At 43.5% G+C, this 17,200-nt stretch overlaps 2 protein-coding genes across 2 annotated transcripts in view; both read left to right on the forward strand.

Moving 5' to 3' along the window:
• LOC129705606 (cryptochrome-2-like) overlaps window positions 1-3,826 on the forward strand; it is a 29,349-nt gene extending 25,523 nt beyond the window's left edge. The window contains exon 12 of the mRNA XM_055649227.1: window positions 1,646-3,826. Coding sequence (XP_055505202.1) covers window positions 1,646-1,660 — 15 coding nt within the window. The 3' untranslated portion in view covers window positions 1,661-3,826. The remainder of the gene's footprint in view (window positions 1-1,645) is intronic.
• Window positions 3,827-8,833: 5,007 nt separating this feature from the next.
• cstf3 (cleavage stimulation factor, 3' pre-RNA, subunit 3) overlaps window positions 8,834-17,200 on the forward strand; it is an 86,006-nt gene continuing 77,639 nt past the window's right edge. The window contains exon 1 of the mRNA XM_055649228.1: window positions 8,834-9,096. Within this exon, the coding sequence (XP_055505203.1) occupies window positions 9,070-9,096 (27 nt within the window). The 5' untranslated portion in view covers window positions 8,834-9,069. The remainder of the gene's footprint in view (window positions 9,097-17,200) is intronic.

The raw sequence follows: 17,200 nt of genomic DNA on the forward strand, positions 1-17,200 counted from the left end.
GGTCGGCGGTCAAAGTTTTAAAGTACCTGCCGTGCCGCAGCCGGAAGCACCGCAGTCTGCAGGGCCGGCGGTCGAAGCTCCCCTCCAGGGGAGATGTTAAGTCCATACCGGACCCACGGTAGAAGACGGCCACGGGCCGGCGGTGGAAGCTTCTTCTTCCCCCCGGGTCCCCCACGAGGGATCCCGGGGCTGTAGACGCCGCACCAGCTGGAGTTCTGCAGAACGCTGCTTCAGGCTGCCGGCTGCCGCGGGCCAGCGTAACGGAGCACTCCCCTCCGGCGAGTCCCAGCGAGGTCTCACCCGCTCCGCGCCGAGAGTCCACGCTGCGCCCGCCGCTGAAGCTCCGGGCGCGTCTCCGGGAAAGGCCGCCCGATCCTCGATGTTAGGCCACTGGGGAGGCGATCTGAAAAAAAGTTGCCTCTCCATGGAGGAGGCGGCTGAAACGGTTTCCCCCTCACCCCCCCCCACACCACCCCCCACACAAACACACAAAGAAACATTAAAAACAGACTTTTAAACATACTAAAAAAATTAAAAAAGTTGAAAAAAACGGACACGCTGCCGACAGGCTGCTGCCAGTGCAGCGCCCCCTACAAGAACAATAATGGTGTTCCTTCTAGTTAGCAGAAGCTGCAGATTTGGAAGATGTTGTCAGAGTAGCCTGGGTGAGTAACTGAAGTGCATTTTGTAGATGGTACATACAGCAATCACTATGGTGGAAGGAGCAAACATTTTGGGGGTGGATTGTGATATCATTTAGTGGCCTACTTTATCCCAGATGGCCATAAAAGCACATGGCATGTCAGGCAGCATCTGTGGAAAGAGAAACTGTTATATTTCAGGTCCAGGATGCATCAGAGCTGGTAAAGAGAGAAAACAAGTTTGTTTCAGATAGCAGAGAAGGTGGTAAGAGAGTTTTGTGGAACAAAAATCCCACAGATTCACAACCTTCACACAGAGGGTTGTGAATCTATGGAATTCTCTGCCTCAAAAGGCAGTGGAGGCCAATTCTCTGGTTGCTTTCAAGAGAGTGTTAGATAGAGCTCTTGAGGATGGCGGAGTCAGGAGATATGGGGAGAAGGCAGGAAAGGGGTACTGATTGTGGATGATCTCAGTGAATGGCAGTGCTGGCTCGAAGGGCTGAATGTCCTTCTCCTGCACCTATTGTCTATAAAGGGAATACTTTGGTTAGAGCGAGACCAGATGTTCCAATCTATCTCATTGTGGTCCTTCCCCTTTTCATTTTATCTGCACTTTCTCTGTGTGGCTGTAATGCTGCGTTCTGCATGCTACCTATTTTTCTTTTTTGCGCTACCTATTGCACTTGTGTATGGAATAATTGGATGAATATATGTATGATCTGCTTGGATAGCATGCAAAACAAAGTGTTTCACAGTATCTCGACATAAGTAGTAATAATAAATGAATACCGATACAGTTAAAGAGCAGTTACGGTCAGATTATGCTTCTTTGTATGTGCCGTGTATTCTAATAGTAAGGCTATGGAACATGTCAGAAGCCACAAAATCTTTACATTTCCTTTCCCCCCTTGTTAAAGGGTGAGATGTTGAGCAAATATGTGCTTGCGTAGGTGTAATGTATTTGGGTAGTTTGACTAATTTTCCAATTTTGTACCAACTGTTAGGTGATTGAAGACTGACGGAGCATCCATCTGTGCAATCCCAAACTCCGCAACTTCTTCAGATCACTGCAAGCGAGGTGCTGGCTTGCTTAGCTTTAAATAGCTGCAAACCTATGAACGCCATTTTTTTAATAACAAAACTATTCATCTGTATCTCTGGTATACTGCACTGTTGCAAACCGGTCCCAACAGATGTCCAAACTGGGTTAAAACCACCCTGTCTACTTCAGGCTAAGCAGAAGAAATATTCAACCATATTCCTCCTGTGGCTTTCATTGAATCTCTACAGGAAAGTTCATAGCCTGGATTTTGAAGTCTATGTGGCTGAATAAACTAGTCATTCTCAACCCAGGGCACGTGACACCCTTGGGGATGGGTGAAGGGAAACCAAAGTTTACAGCGAGTCCCTGAAGTTTTAATAATTCTGAGGTCGTTTAATTAGAAAGTTCACAATCAAAGTATAATAGAGGCACAATTTGCAATCCAGACACACTAGCTGTGGGGGTGCTGCCAATTCTTAGGAATCCATGGAATAGCAAAGCTTCCTTAAAGGAAGGATCTGTGGTCCAGTAAGATGGTTAAAGGGTGGGGAAGTGGGGATTTCAATCTTAAAGTTTGGAAATAACTTGAATAGAATGATGATGATTAACTCAGACACCAGGACAAAATGCAAGTAGGTGGGCAAGATTGTCAGGGTGTGGCTGAGTGTGTGGAGAAGTGTTGTAGAGAGCATCATTGGAATTGCAGCCAGTATAATAACAACTAAAGCATGTTGGAAAGAATCTGGCAGTGCAGCCAATGCAAAATAACAGTAGATGAAATTAAAAAAGGAATTTGATCTCAATTAAATAGTTAAGATAGCAATTTTTCCTCTTGACTCCTGTGTTGTAGGAAATCACCCAAAATGTTACCCTATTACATACTTTGCCCTATAGCATACTTGTACATATTCAAATAAGATATCATACTGGAGGTTTGAAGAAAATTCAATAGAGGAATTCTTTCTGTAACCAATGTTTATCCTCAAACCAAAATATTAACAGCCAATTGCCTACCCATGATTATATTGCCATGTGGGATCTTGCAGCATATGTATGCAAATTGGGCTGGACCATTAATCTGCTCTAGGACAGTGATTATATTTCAAATTTATTTCTAACTGGAAAATATTTTAGGGTTGTAAATGAGTTTTCTCATGCCAATGCTATTCACAAATTATTTTTGTTAAAATTATTTTTAAATGGCGTCCATGAAAGCAACATAGCCATTTCTGGCCCTTTTTGTCAATGGAAAAGTAGATGAGTTAAATCAGGATCGCAGGGTACTCATGATCTTATTCTTGAGGCTCTAATTGGGTATTACAAGACTTTAAGAAAAAGAAGTCTGTTAACTTTTAGCAGATTTATTTCCATTGTATTTTGTTCTATTTATACTGGAGTAAAACACAACATGATATTATGAAACAAGGAACTGCAGATGCTGGTACAAAGAAGACAACCTGCTCAGCAGGACAGGCAGCATCTCAGGAAAACACGGATAAGTGATGTTTCAAGTTGGGGCCCTTATTATAACTTTTGGGTATAGATGTTCATAATTTATATAAAGCACTTGTTGTACCAAAAACAATGTAATTATCTGACTTTTGTATAAAGTAAAAATGTTGTCAAATGTATAATAACAATTCTTACTATAAACCATTTTTGGTTGATTATATGTAAGAATAAAAAAGAATTCTCACTGGTGTGGCAGAGAACCACAAGACCTTAGTGTTGGAGGTGCAAATATCTGTAAAGCTCAAATGATGTAAAGGATCTTATCTTAAATCATAGATTGAGTTTGTTCTGTTTTTTTTATTATACATAAATGACATATTCTTGATATTGCTGCAAAACCATCAACTAAAGATAAAATAATGTTGTTCTACAACTCCATGTGGCATCCGTAGTTGTCAAATTGAACAGTGTAAGTAGCCTGCCCTGAAGTAACATATAACAGCCAAAGGGGGAATACATTTATGGGTGCAATTATATCCAGCGGATTGTGTTAACTCCCTCTCCAATTCTTAGCCTGAATTAAGGTGACATTTCAGTGCACAATTCTGGTTCATTGCCTAATCAAGCTACAGACCAATCTAGAAAATGCAGGTACACTGCCCATCTTATTTTGCAACTGCCGAAAGGCATATCTTTAAAAATACAGCCTTAGAAAAAGTATATGTTAACAATAAAAAGCCTAATCTTATTGCAGAATTACAACTCTTATTACAATTAATAAGTTTATCGAGAAAGTAATGTATAAATAATAATGGATTAAGGGTTGAAATCATTCCGAAAGCTCTACAAAAAATCCAGGCAGATTAAAAACAAGAGCATACATTTTAAAGTGAGATTAAGAAATTATAAATGATTTATCTATAATTGAGGGTTTAAACGACGGGTTATTGACTATTGGCATTAAAAGAGATAGATTTCTTAATTTTAGATTCTGTTTTATTTGTTTCCAAGTTCTAATTGTGCTATGTATCATTGGATTTTTATTATAATTTTTGTTATTCAGATTCATTGGTGAGAGGAGAGTCGCTCCTGTATTACACGGAGAGCAGTCCTCTCTCTCCATTACAATCCAATCCACCTGCTGGGCAGAGTTGTCCAGCAGGTGAATCATATTTTTAATATTTACTGCCCAATTATAGTACATAAAGTTAGGGAGCGCTAGACCACCCATCTCTTTTGGTTTACTAAGGTGTGCTCTTTGTATTCTGTGGGATTTGTAATCCCATATAAAATTTGTAATGTCTGAGTCTAGTTTTTTGAAAAACTTTTTTGGAAGATATATTGGAATTGATTGAAATAAATATAGGATTTGTGGTAAAAAGATCATTTTTATAGCATTTATTCGACCTATTAAAGACATCGGGAGCATTTTCCAGAATTTAATTAGATTATTTAGTTTCTTAAGTAAGGGGCTATAATTGGCATTAAACATAGCGTGATAATTTCTAGTGATTTCAATTCCTAAATATTTAAATTTTTCTGTGGCTATTTTAAAGGGGAATTTCAAGAGATGTGTTGAGTCTTTCGGTTTTATCGACATAATTTCACTTTTGTTCCAGTTTATTCTGTATCCTGAGAAAGATCCAAAGTCCTCAATTAGATTTAATATGTTTGGTATACTGATTTGGGGTTTTGTAATATTAAGTAATACATCGTCTGCGTATAAGGATATTTTGTTATTTGAATATTTTGTATTATAACCGTAAATACAGTATAAATGGGATTTGAGGAGTAAGTTTTTTCACAGAGTATTTGCTATCTGGAATGTGCTGGAAAGGTGGTGGAATCAGAATCCACCACCACATTTCAGAGGTAATTAGACAGACACTCACAGAGGAAAGCTACAGAATGATACAAAATAGAGCAGTAAGACAGAGATGCAAAGGGGAGGGGGACATGGGACTAAGGGTATGCAGAGGTGAAGAGATGGGTCTTGAGGCGGGACTGGAAGGTGGTGAGGGACTCAGAAGTTCGGATCAATTGTGGGAGGGAGTTCCAGAGCCTGTCCCGCGTTTTTAGCTGCCCTGGTAGAAGGGGGTCTGTCTCCAAATCTCTGCAGAGGTTGGATTTCAGTCGTCGTTGAGAATGGAGAGGAGACCGGGGAAATGGAACTGAGGGACCGTGAGGGTGGCTGGGTAGGGGCAGAGGAGGAGGTCAGTGAGATAAGGGGGCTGGGGGGGGGGGACGGCGCCGAGCCCAGTGGTTGAGGGCTTTTTTTCGGGGCTTCTGCGTAGGTTCTCCCGACCAGGATTTTGTAGAGCTCCGGTGGGAAACCGGAAGCCAGTGAATGGCAGTTCTTTGAGCGCACTGGGGGCTGATGTGTGGTGCCAGGATTTGGTGTGGGTAATGAGTCGGGCGGCTGCATTCTGGACCAGTTGGGGGGGGGGGTCGTGGAGAGATACGTTTATTTTGCTGGAATTGATGCCAAAGAGAAGAGAGTTACAGTAGTCCAGTCGGGAGAAACGGCAGATGAAGGCAAATGACAAATGGATGAGTCTTTCAGCAGCGGGGGGTGTGAGAGAGGGTCTGATTTTGGCAATGTTGCGGAGGTGAAAGAATGATGTTTTGACAACATGGCTGGGGATGTGAGGCTCAAGGGAGAGGGTTGAGTCAAAGATCACGCCAAGTGTTTCGGGCTTTGTAGGAGATGGGGATGACAGTGGTGGGAAGCCGTCAATAGTGAGAGTGGGGTGATGTTGTTAATTTTGGGTAAGTGTTGATTTGGACCAGAGCCAATGAGGAGTAATTCTGTTTTGTTACTGTTTAATTTAAGGAAGTTGAGTTGCATCCAAGATTTGATGGCTGACAGGCAGGAGTTGATATGGGAGAGAGGGGGGTGGTGGGAGGACTTGGTGCTGAGATAGATCTGGGTGTCATCAGCCTAGCAATGGAAGTCCAGTTTGAAGTGACGGAGTATATGACCAAGGGGGAGGATGTAGATGATGAAGAGGAAGGGACCGAGAACAAAGCCTTGGGAAACGCCTTGAGTGACAGTGGCTGTAGCAGAGGTGTGGTTATGGAGAGAGATGAAGTGGGATCGGTTAGAAAGGTAGGAACGGAGCCAGCTGAGTGCAGAACCTTCAATGCCAAGGTCTTTAAGTCTGGTAAGCAGGATGTTATGGTTCACGGTATCGAAGGCCGCAGTCAGGTCAATGAGGATGTTGAGGGAACCAGTGTCAGCAGAGGTGAGGAGGTCGTTGAGGACTTTGAGGAGAACAGTTTCTGTGCTATGGAGGGGGCGAAATCCAGATTGGAGGGGTTCGAATAGGTTATAGGCGAGGAGGTGGGAATTAAGTTGTGACGCGACGATCTGCTCCAGGGTTTTTGAAAGAAAGGGGAGGTTTGAGATTGGGTGGTAGTTAATGAGAGAGGAGGGATCAAGACCAGGTTTCTTTAAGATTGGTGTGACAGCAGCAGTTTTGAAAGCAGAGGGGCCAATTCCTTGGGACAATGAGGAGTTGAAGAGATTAATGAGGTAGGGGCAGAGAACGGGGAGGCAGGACTTCAGCAGGGGAGTGGGGAGAGGGTCGAGGGAGCAGGTAGTGGGTTTGGAAGATCTAATGAGTTTGGATATTTCAGTAGGGGTGACCAGGTCAAACTGGGAGAGGAAGCAGTGTGGAGGAGGGGTAAGGAGGTCAGTGGAGATGTTGAAAGGAGGGGCCTTGGTAAGTGGTGGAGTAGATGCTGGGGAGTCGGGTACAGGGGATAAAGATTGATAGATGGTGCTGATTTTGTCAGCGAAAAAGTGGAGGAATGAGTTGCAGAGATCCGGAGTAGAGGTAGGGAGAGTGTTGGCTTGAGGCTTGAGGAGGTTGCCCACTGTGGATGAAGCAAATGTTATTGGAGTGGATGGACAATGTGGTTAACATGGATAGGAAGGAACTGCAGATGCTGTTTTACACCTTAGACACAATATGCTGTGATACTCCAGCTTTCTGTGTCTAAACACGGTTCATAGCTGGGATTAGTGTTGTATAATGTTCAAGAACCTGATGGGTGTTGGGAAGAAGCTAGTTTTGAACCTGGTTGACGTGCTCCACGGGGAGAACAGGCAATGGAGCCAGGCTTGGTCTTTATTTGCAGCTGTGTACAGTAGTCGTGTGAAAGAAGTGGGGATAATGTAGATGTGATTTTAAGCAGCTCATTTAACGATGTGTGGGAAGGAACGGTAAAAGCTGGATATCACCAAAGATAGACACAAAAAGCTGTAGTGACTGAGTGGCTCATTGTTCTGTCTGGGACATAATAAAACACTCTTGAAGTCAGTAATGTGGATGTGATTTTAAGTAGCACAAATAACAATGGAGCATGTAGGAAAGAACTGCAAATGCTGGTTTATTCCGAAGACAGATACAAAATACTGCAGTAACTCAGCGGGGCAGTGGGGTGGAAGATTGCAACCGCCCTGTTTCGACTAATCAACTCGACGTGCACAAACGGAAGATCAAATAGAACAAGTTGTCCAACAACTTTAGGCTGTGCACGCCACACGAAAGAAGAAGAAGAAGAAGAAGAAGAAGAAGAAGCAGGGCAGGCAGCATCTCTAGTTAGTTGATTTCATTTATTGTCATGAGGTGCCATGAAAAACGTGCTAACCAGTCAGCATTTACAGTGTATAGATAGATACATGATAAGGGAATAACGTTTTAGTGCATCGTAAAGCCAACAAAATTCGATCTAGCAGGATAGCCCGATGGTCATTATCTCTGGTTGTGGTGATGTTTGTCACCTCAGTCTGAAGAAGGATCTCGATTTGAAACGTCGCCCATTCCCTGTCTCCAGAGATGCTGCCTGTCTCGCGGAGTTAGTCCCAGCATTTTGTGTCTAAATAACGATGGGGGGGGGAGATGGTGAGGAGCAAAGATCCTTGCTCTGATATCTTTGGTGAGGAGCAAAGATCCTTGCTCTGATATCTTTGGTGAGGAGCAAAGATCCTTGCTCTGGTGTCTTTGGTGAGGAGCAAAGATCTAAATATCCGGTAGGCGGCGCGACTCACGTCAGCAGCGGCCTCTGCAGCCCGTCCGCGTTTTTATTTATTTTTGTGTCTATGTTTTTATGTAGTTTTTGTTATTTTTTGTTGGGGTGTGTGAGGAGGGAGGGGATCCTCCCTGCTGGTGCTCAATATGGTGAGGAGCAACCGATCCTTGCTCCGGAGCGGGTGGATCGGTGGTGGAGCGCTGCTGCTGCGGCCCGACCTCCGGAGCGAAGGCTGCAACTGCGGGTCTGGCGGAAATATCTTAGGGCTCCTGCAACGGCGATCCTGGGGGTCTCTAACATCACCGCCCCGCGCGGCTTGTATCTTTGGACTCTGAGGACGCAAACCAAGACCCGGTACCTTGCTAAAATACAATCGCCATCGCCAGAGCGAAGACTCCATGGGGGGGGGGGGGGAAGAGTGCAGTGGCCTACGTATTTTTGGCTTTGGTGAGGAGCAAAAATGTAAATATCTTAGAGCGAATTTGATCCTGGCTCTAGTAATCGTTTGATGAAGGGGTCCAAATGCAATTATATCTTTGATTAGGAGTGAGCAAATTAATTAAAAGCTTAGAGCGAAGATCCTTTGATGAGGAGCATGAGGAGTGAGCAGCAACAAACATCCAGGATCCAGCAGGGTCCACAGGAGGAGCGGTCGTGCGCGCCAACCCCGCCACTTCCGGTGAACTTTCGTCCGCCAGCCGCCATTTTATGAGCAACGCGGTGCGGAGGCGGTGAGGGGGACGGGTAGGAGCACGGACAGGGGGCTTCTAGCCGGCGCCAGCTCTGCACTAACCCCCGCCACATTTAACATCCGTTCATTCATTTGTATTGTGTGTTTTTTTTTAAAGATACATACATTTTAAACAAACAAACAAAAAAATCCGACACACAACCACCATGTCGGGCGAAGCGAACACGGAGCAGGTAGGTCGGATTTAGTTGGCGTTGTCGGTGGGGGAATGGGGTCGGAAGCTGCGGCTGGCAAAAAATACCGGTCGCGGTGAGTTTGGGGGTTGCATTTAAACTTCTAAAATGAGAAAGAAGTGTGTGTTTTGATTGTATTGGTGGTGTTTGTAGCAGTGACCGGGAGCGCCAAGATGGCGGCGAGGTCGGTTCCAACGTATATTTTTGTTCAAAAGGGAACGTGGCCGCACTAAATTGTGGGCGCTGCTGGTAGAGCTGCTGCCTCACAGCGGCAGAGACCCGGCTTCGGCCCTGACTTTGTGTCTGTGTGAAGTTTGCACGTTGTCACCGTGACCGCGTGGGTTTCCTCCGAGTGAATACTCCCATTCCTTCTCGCCTGTCCCGCTAAATGACTCCAGCATTTTCTGCCTATCTTCAGTGTAAACCAACATTGCAGTTCCTTCCTACACAGTTTCCTCCGAGTCCTCCCTCATCCCAAATACATGCAGGTCTGTTGTATAATCGACCTCTGCAAATTGTCCCCATTGGGCTGGTAGTGGTCTCGTTGGGCCGAAGGGTCAGGTTCCACGTTACAACATTCAATCAATTCAATTGGGTGTAAAAGGCCGTTTTCAATGCTGTATATTTCAATCTATTTAAGCTTTCTCATGCTCTCTTCCACTCACCCTCTCCCACTATAATCCAGATGCAAAATAAACCAACTGGAATATAATAGAGGTGGAGTTTTGAGTGTGTAGTTTCTCTTCTAATCACCCTAGTGTGGGGGGATAGAAATTGTACCTAACAGTGCTGAAGTCGAGATCTTGCTTTTTTCTATAGTCAAAAGACCAGTTTGGCTGGACTCCTTGCCTCTTGTGACCAATTTGAGCATTGTTAAATATGGGGTGATTCATAAGGCAGAAAGAATGAGGATTATCGATTGCCATTCCAAACCATTGTTGGGGGGAAAGGGGTTTGCCAAATATCTTTCCACCAAACATTTTAGCAATGATATTTTCAATTTAGGGCCTACCCATACAAACCTGGTCATATCAACAAACTAGAAAGGGCACGGAGGAAAGCAGCATGCTTTTGCATCGGGAACTACAATAGAGTCAGTGTCACCTGGAGTGGGAAACGCTGGAAACAAGAAAGGCAAGGAACAGACTAGCCATGTTGTGCAAGATTCAAAAGGGGATCGTGGGCATAATTGCAGATAGACACATAACATACTCAACAGAAAGGAGAACAAGAAAGAGAAATGATATGTAAATAGAAATCCCATTCACCAGGACACTCATTCTTTGTAAGAACCTTAAGGGAATGGAATAAACTAGACAACAATATAGTCGAATCACCTTCACTAGGCAGTTTTAAGGGGGCACTAACAGCACGTTAGTATGCACAACATAGAAACATAGATAGAAACATAGGTGCAGGAGTAGGCCATTCGGCGCTTCGAGCCTGCACCGCTCGAATATGATCAATATGATCATGATTCAATATGATCATGGCTGATCATCCAACTCAGTATCCTGTACCTGCCTTCTCTCCATACCCCCTGATCCCTTTAGCCACAAGGGCCACATCTAACTCCCTCTTAAATATAGCCAATGAACTGGCCTCAACTACCTTCTGTGGCAGAGAATTCCAGCGATTCACCACTGTGTGAAAAATGTTTTCCTCATCTCGGTCCTGAAAGATGTCCCCCTTATCCTTAAACTGTGACCCCTTGTTCTGGACTTCCCCAACATCGGGAACAATCTTCCTGCATCTAGCCTGTCCAACCCCTTAAGAAATTTGTAAGTTTCTATAAGATCCCCCCTTAATCTTAGAAATTCTAGCGAGTACAAGCCGAGTCTATCCAGTCTTTCTTCATATGAAAGTCCTGACATACCAGGAATCAATCTGGTGAACCTTCTCTGTACTCCCTCTATGGCAAGAATATCTGTCCTCAGATTAGGAGACCAAAACTGTACGCAATACTCCAGGTGTGGTCTCACCAAGACCCTGTACAACTGCAGTAGAACCTCCCTGCTCCTATACTCAAATCCTTTTGCTATGAATGCTAACATGCCATTCGCTTTCTTCACTGCCTGCTGCACCTGCATGCCTACTTTCAATGACTGGTGTACCATGACACCCAGGTCTCGTTGCATCTCCCCCTTTCCTAATTGGCCACCATTTAGATAATAGTCTACTTTCCTGTTTTTGCCACCAAAGTGGATAACCTCACATTTATCCACATTATACTGCATCTGCCATGCATTTGCCCACTCACCCAGCCTATCCAAGTCACCTTGCAAACTCCTGGCATCTTCCTCACAGCTAACACTGCCCCCCCAGCTTCATGTCATCCGCAAACTTGCAGATGTTGCATTCAATTTCCTCGTCCAAATCATTAAGATATATATTGTAAATAGCTGGGGTCCCAGCACTGAGCCTTGCGGTACTCCACTAGTCACTGCCTGCCATTGTGAAAAGGACCTGTTTACTCCTACTCTTTGCTTCCTGTCTGCCAGACAGTTCTCTATCCACATCAATACTGAACCCCCAATGCCGTGTGCTTTAAGTTTGTATACTAATCTCTTATGTGGGACCTTGTCGAAAGCCTTCTGAAAGTCCAGATATAACACATCCACTGGTTCTCCCTTATCCACTCTACTAGTTACATCCTCGAAAAATTCTATAAGATTCGTCAGACATGATTTACCTTTCATAAATCCATGCTGACTTTGTCCAATTTCACCACTTTCCAAATGTGCTGCTATCCCATCTTTAATAACTGATTCTAGCAGTTTCCCCACTACCGATGTTAGACTAACTGGTCTGTAATTCCCTGTTTTCTCTCTCCCTTTTTAAAAAGTGGGGTTACATTAGCTACCCTCCAATCCTCAGGAACTACTCCAGAATCTGAAGAGTTTTGAAAAATTATCACTAATGCATCCACTATTTCTGGGGCTACTTCGTTAAGTACTCTGGGATGCAGCCTATCTGGCCCTGGGGATTTATCGGCCTTTAATCCATTCAATTTACCTAACACCACTTCCGGCTAACCTGGATTTCACTCAGTTCCTCCACCTCATTTGACCCCCGGTTCCCTGCTATTTCCGGCAGATTATTTATGTCTTCCTTAGTGAAGACAGAACCAAAGTAATTATTCAATTGGTCTGCCATGTCCTTGTTCCCCATGATCAATTCACCTGTTTCTGACTGCAAGGGACCTACATTTGTTTTAACTAATCTTTTTCTCTTCACATATCTATAAAAACTTTTGCAGTCAGTTTTTATGTTCCCTGCCAGTTTTCTTTCATAATCTATTTTCCCTTACCTAATTAAGTCCTTTGTCCTCCTCTGCTGGACTCTGAATTTCTCCCAATCCTCTGGTAGGCTGCTTTTTCTGGCTAACACATCCAAGTTGGCGATATGCAGAGTACTGCCCTACCGACTACAAATTCAGAAGATTCGGTGTTGAATTTTTGGTCACCAAGTTTCAAGAATTGAGGTTGAGGAGTGTGCAGAAAATAATTCTGGAGGCAAGGTAACTTGGGCTATGTTATGAGGATGTGGATACATTTTTTTTTTTAAATTAGTCCTGAAAACTGATGCATTAGAGTTAATGGCACCAGAAAATGTACACGCTGGAATCTTGAGCAAAAATTCTTGAAAAACTCAGTGGGTTAGGATACATCTATGGAGAAAATGAACAGATGATGTTGCTCAGCACTTCGACTCCCCCGCCCATTCCCAATCTGACCTTTCTGTCCTGGGCCTCCTCCATTGTCAGTGAGGCCCAGCGCAAATTGGAGGACAGCACCTCGTATTTCGCTTCGGTAGTTTACACCCCAGCAGTATGAACATCGACTTCACCAATTTCAGATAGCTCTTGCTTTCTCCCTCCTTCCCCACCCCCTTCCCAGTTCTACGTCCTACTGTCTCTGCCCACTTTCTATCTCCTCCCTCTCCCCGACATCAGTCTGAAGAAAGGTCTCGACCCGAAACGTCACCTATTCCATCTCTCCATAGATGCTGCCTCACCCTCTTGACTTTCTCCAGCATTTTGTGTCTACCTTCGATTTTATCCAGCATCTGCAGTTCTTTCTCACAGGTGATGTTTTGGGTGGGGCTCATTGAATTGATGGGAGAAAGGGGAGAAAGCTGGAAAAGGGTATTGGGAGTGGAATAAAGCATCATGGGGGGGGGGATACAGGTAAGTGATTATTAAATGGGTGGAAAGATGGAGCTGCTGATGTGGCCTCTTTTACATCGAACACGTACGTGCACACTGTCCGCAAAGCCTGCTGGAGCTTCAAGTTGCTAACCATTTTTAATGCTCCTTCCTGTTCCTGTACCGACCATTCTATCCTTTGCCTCCTTTGCCAGAGTGAGTTCGCACATGAACTGAAAGATCATCACCTCGTATTATGCATGGGTAGCTTCCGATTCAACCATGTGAACATTGAATTTCTAATTGCAAGTAATACCCCCTCACCTCACCCTGCTTCTTTTCCCCCAGTACACGTCTCCTACCGCTCTAGTCACCCTGATCCTTTCCCCTCTGTACACTCATCTCCCATCTCACAGTTTTAAGATATCCTTTTTATTATTCTCCCCCATATCCATCTCTGGTATCCATATCCTTCTCTGTGGCTTTTCATTTCATTCCTTATCTAATACCCTTTTGTCACCTTTTCACTATAGTACTTATTCCATCCTATCAACCCCCTTTGCCCTCATCTGTATCCAGCGACCACTTGCAGGGATTTGAGATGGGCCGGATCAATGAAGCAATGATCACATGCATCATTTTTGTGATCCATGCATGTCATGTACCGAAGATGTTGTGGATTTCAGAAAATTAATTTGTAGATATGTTAAAACAGACGATTGAAAGGAGGTTTGTAAGTAACATACATGATCATGAAAAGGTTTAGGTTGGCAGAAAGGAAGCATCTGGAAAAGCACTTCAATTTCTGCAAGGGTGTGTGGATGTCAAGCCAAAGCAGAAAAAGACAAAGTACTGAAATAACTCAACGGGTCATCTGTGAAGAAAATGGACAGGTGACATTTTGGTTGGACCGATCAGACGGATGGGGGCATTGGGTTGATAGTGTCGTATTCCGCTATCTGAAGAAGGGTCCCAACCCAAAACGTCACCTATCCACGTTCTCCAGAGATTCTGTCTGATCCGCTGAGTTATTTCAGCACTGTCCTAAACCAGCATCTGCAGTTTCTTATGTTTACAAGACCTGGATAATGTTCAGGTGTGGACTGATAAGTAGGAAGTCACATTTATGCCATGCCAGATAGTGATAATATACAATGAAATTATCAAATCTTCTACCCTAAGAATTCAAGGCTTTTATCATTGGTGAATCCCTTACCATTGATATACTGGAGTTAGCTTTGACTGGAAATTTATCTGGATCAGTCATTCTGGTTGGCTACAAGAACAGTTAAGGGGCAAAGTATCCTGTGCTATAATGCAATAATCATTCAACCGTCTACAACAAAAAATCAGGAATATGGTAATATACCTTTCGCTTGCTAGGTGAATGCAACTACAAATGGATTCCAGGAATTTCAACATCAATAGGACAAGTGGGCTACTTAATTGATTTTCCCACTCACCACCCTAAACAATCCCTCCTTAGCACCTCTGCCACCATGAACTTCAAGGAAAAGACCATCAGGTGTATGTGAACATTGCCACTTGTATGTTCCATGCAACTTGGAAATATACTGCCCTTCTTTTGTGTGTGTCTAAATCCTGGAAGAGTCTGGGACTATCTTCAACAAAAGATTTCTTGGAATCTAATTGTCACAATTAGATCCCAAGAAATAAATATTAAATGAAAGATTAATCATTGCAGAGTGGCTGCAGAGAAGAAGTTAACAGCAGATGCAAGAGCTCAATGTACAAGGTTACCTGGTATTTCCCAAAGTATTGCCATTGAAGATAAAATTGGTCAGTTTTCAATTACTATACTGAAGACTCTTGAGAGATTAGTTAAACTCAGAGAATTTAGGTGACTAGGTTGCAGTTAAGAATTAGCTATTTTGCCTGAAGATACAAGCAATGATCCTGACAATCAGCATTGTCATGTTTTTACTATGATGCAATAAAGGAGCAGATTCCCAATCCCCTGACTGAGTTACTAGTGCTGTAAATCTATGCTGGAATCAACCAACAGAAAAGCTCAATTCTGTATTTTTTGCTGTGTGCATTTGTTTGAATTTTGAGTGTGGGGAGATGGAAGTTGCACGTGCAATGTTGCAAATGCCAATCAATCACATTGGTTTCCTTTTTCTGGCCAACATCCCAAGTATAAAAGTCCTAGTGATTCTGCTCCATTCCACTCTCCAAGGTTTGTCAATGGGAAGAGATTGCTAATGGACACAGAAAAAGTTTTGAGGTCATGCTTGAAACCTCAAGGAACATGCAACATCACCATTGACTCCTGATCATCTCTGGACCATGACTGCTCATAGTGGAGAAGGACCATTCAGCATAGCATTGAGAACCTAAAGGACATGCAATAAAAATAAACATGGCTCTTGCATAAACAATGGAAAAACAACTTCACCAGCTGCCTACACACCTTATTGTGGAAGAGAGTAGTTTTCATGTTGACTTGATTACACCAGAACCCACAAAACCAGAGTGTAATTCAAACAAAATCCTAAAGGTCACACTAAGATATCTACAGATGTAACAATTCAAGTGCTAGGAATACACCGACACGTTAACCATAGCCCTGGTGACAGCAAATTGATGTAAAGGAAGATGGAAATGAACATTTAATATTCTATACAAAAATTGACAAAAAGAGTGCAACAATTCCTCAGAACTTAAATATTGATTTTATGAGGAACTTTGGATGGTGATTTTAATAACTAATTGGAGTGCTACCTTGGTGTAACAGGTAGCCCTAATTCAAGCACTGTGCCAGGTTTTTTCATGTTCCTTGTAACTGTGAGTGGCGGAGTCTCACTTGCTACACTATACCTGTCATGAGGAAAAGTGGGCAGGTAACAGGGTGGTAACTCGTTCAATGCAGAATTACCTGAGGCAAAACACACAGTGCTAGAAGGCAAGATTAGCAAGTTTGCTAATGATATAAAAGTGGGTGATTTTGCAGATAGTGAAGATAGTTGTGAAAGATTGCAGCAGAATCTTGATCGATTGCCCGGGTGGGCTAAGGAATGGTTGATGGAATTTAATACAGAGAAATGTGAGGTGTTGAATTTTGGGATGTCTAACAAGGCAGGACCTAGCTTGAAATTCGAAAGATTTCCAAGGATATTGACAGGACTAGAGGTTGAGTCAGCTGCATCTCTCTATTCCTTGGAGCGCAGGAGGATGAGGGGTGATCTTATAGAGGTGTATAAATTCATGAGAGGAATAAATCGGATGCACAGAATCTCTTGCCCAGAGTATGGCGATTCGAGGGCCAGAGGACATAGGTTCAACGTGAAGGGGAAAAGATTTAATAGGAACTTTTTCACACAAAGGGTGGTGGGTGTATGGAACAAGCTGCCAGAGGAGGTAGTTGAGGCTGGGACTACCCCGCGTTTAAGAAACAGACATACATGGATAGGACAAGTTTGGAGGGATATTGACCAAACGCAGGCAGGTAGGACTAGTATAGCTGGGACATATTGGCCGGTATGGGCAAGCTGGGCCAAAGGGCCTGTATTCACACTATCACTATGACTTGAAGAGTTAAAGTCATTTATCTTGTATGGAAGTATTAGATAACCATATAACAATTACAGCACGGAAACAGGCCAACTCAGCCCTTCTAGTCCGTGCCGAACACTTATTCTCCCCTAGTCCCAACTGCCTGCACTCAGACCATAACCCTCCTTTCCTTTCCCGTCCATATACCTATCCAATCTGCTATGATTTTTTAAATGAGAATTGCAAATTTAAGTGTTCTTTTTGTAAAGTGAAAATCTATAAGAGTACGTCTCATAACATAATTGGAAGTGAAGATATCATCCAATTCTTTTCATTTTTTTAAATTGTGAAACTATTCTTGATAGAAACATGAGACTGCACTTGCTGGAATCTGGAGCAATACACAAACTGCTGGAGGAACTCAGTGAGCCTGGCAGCATC

The sequence above is a fragment of the Leucoraja erinacea genome, chromosome 18 (genome assembly GCF_028641065.1).
Source record: "Leucoraja erinacea ecotype New England chromosome 18, Leri_hhj_1, whole genome shotgun sequence".
In the NCBI taxonomy this organism is placed as follows: Eukaryota; Metazoa; Chordata; class Chondrichthyes; order Rajiformes; family Rajidae; genus Leucoraja; species Leucoraja erinaceus.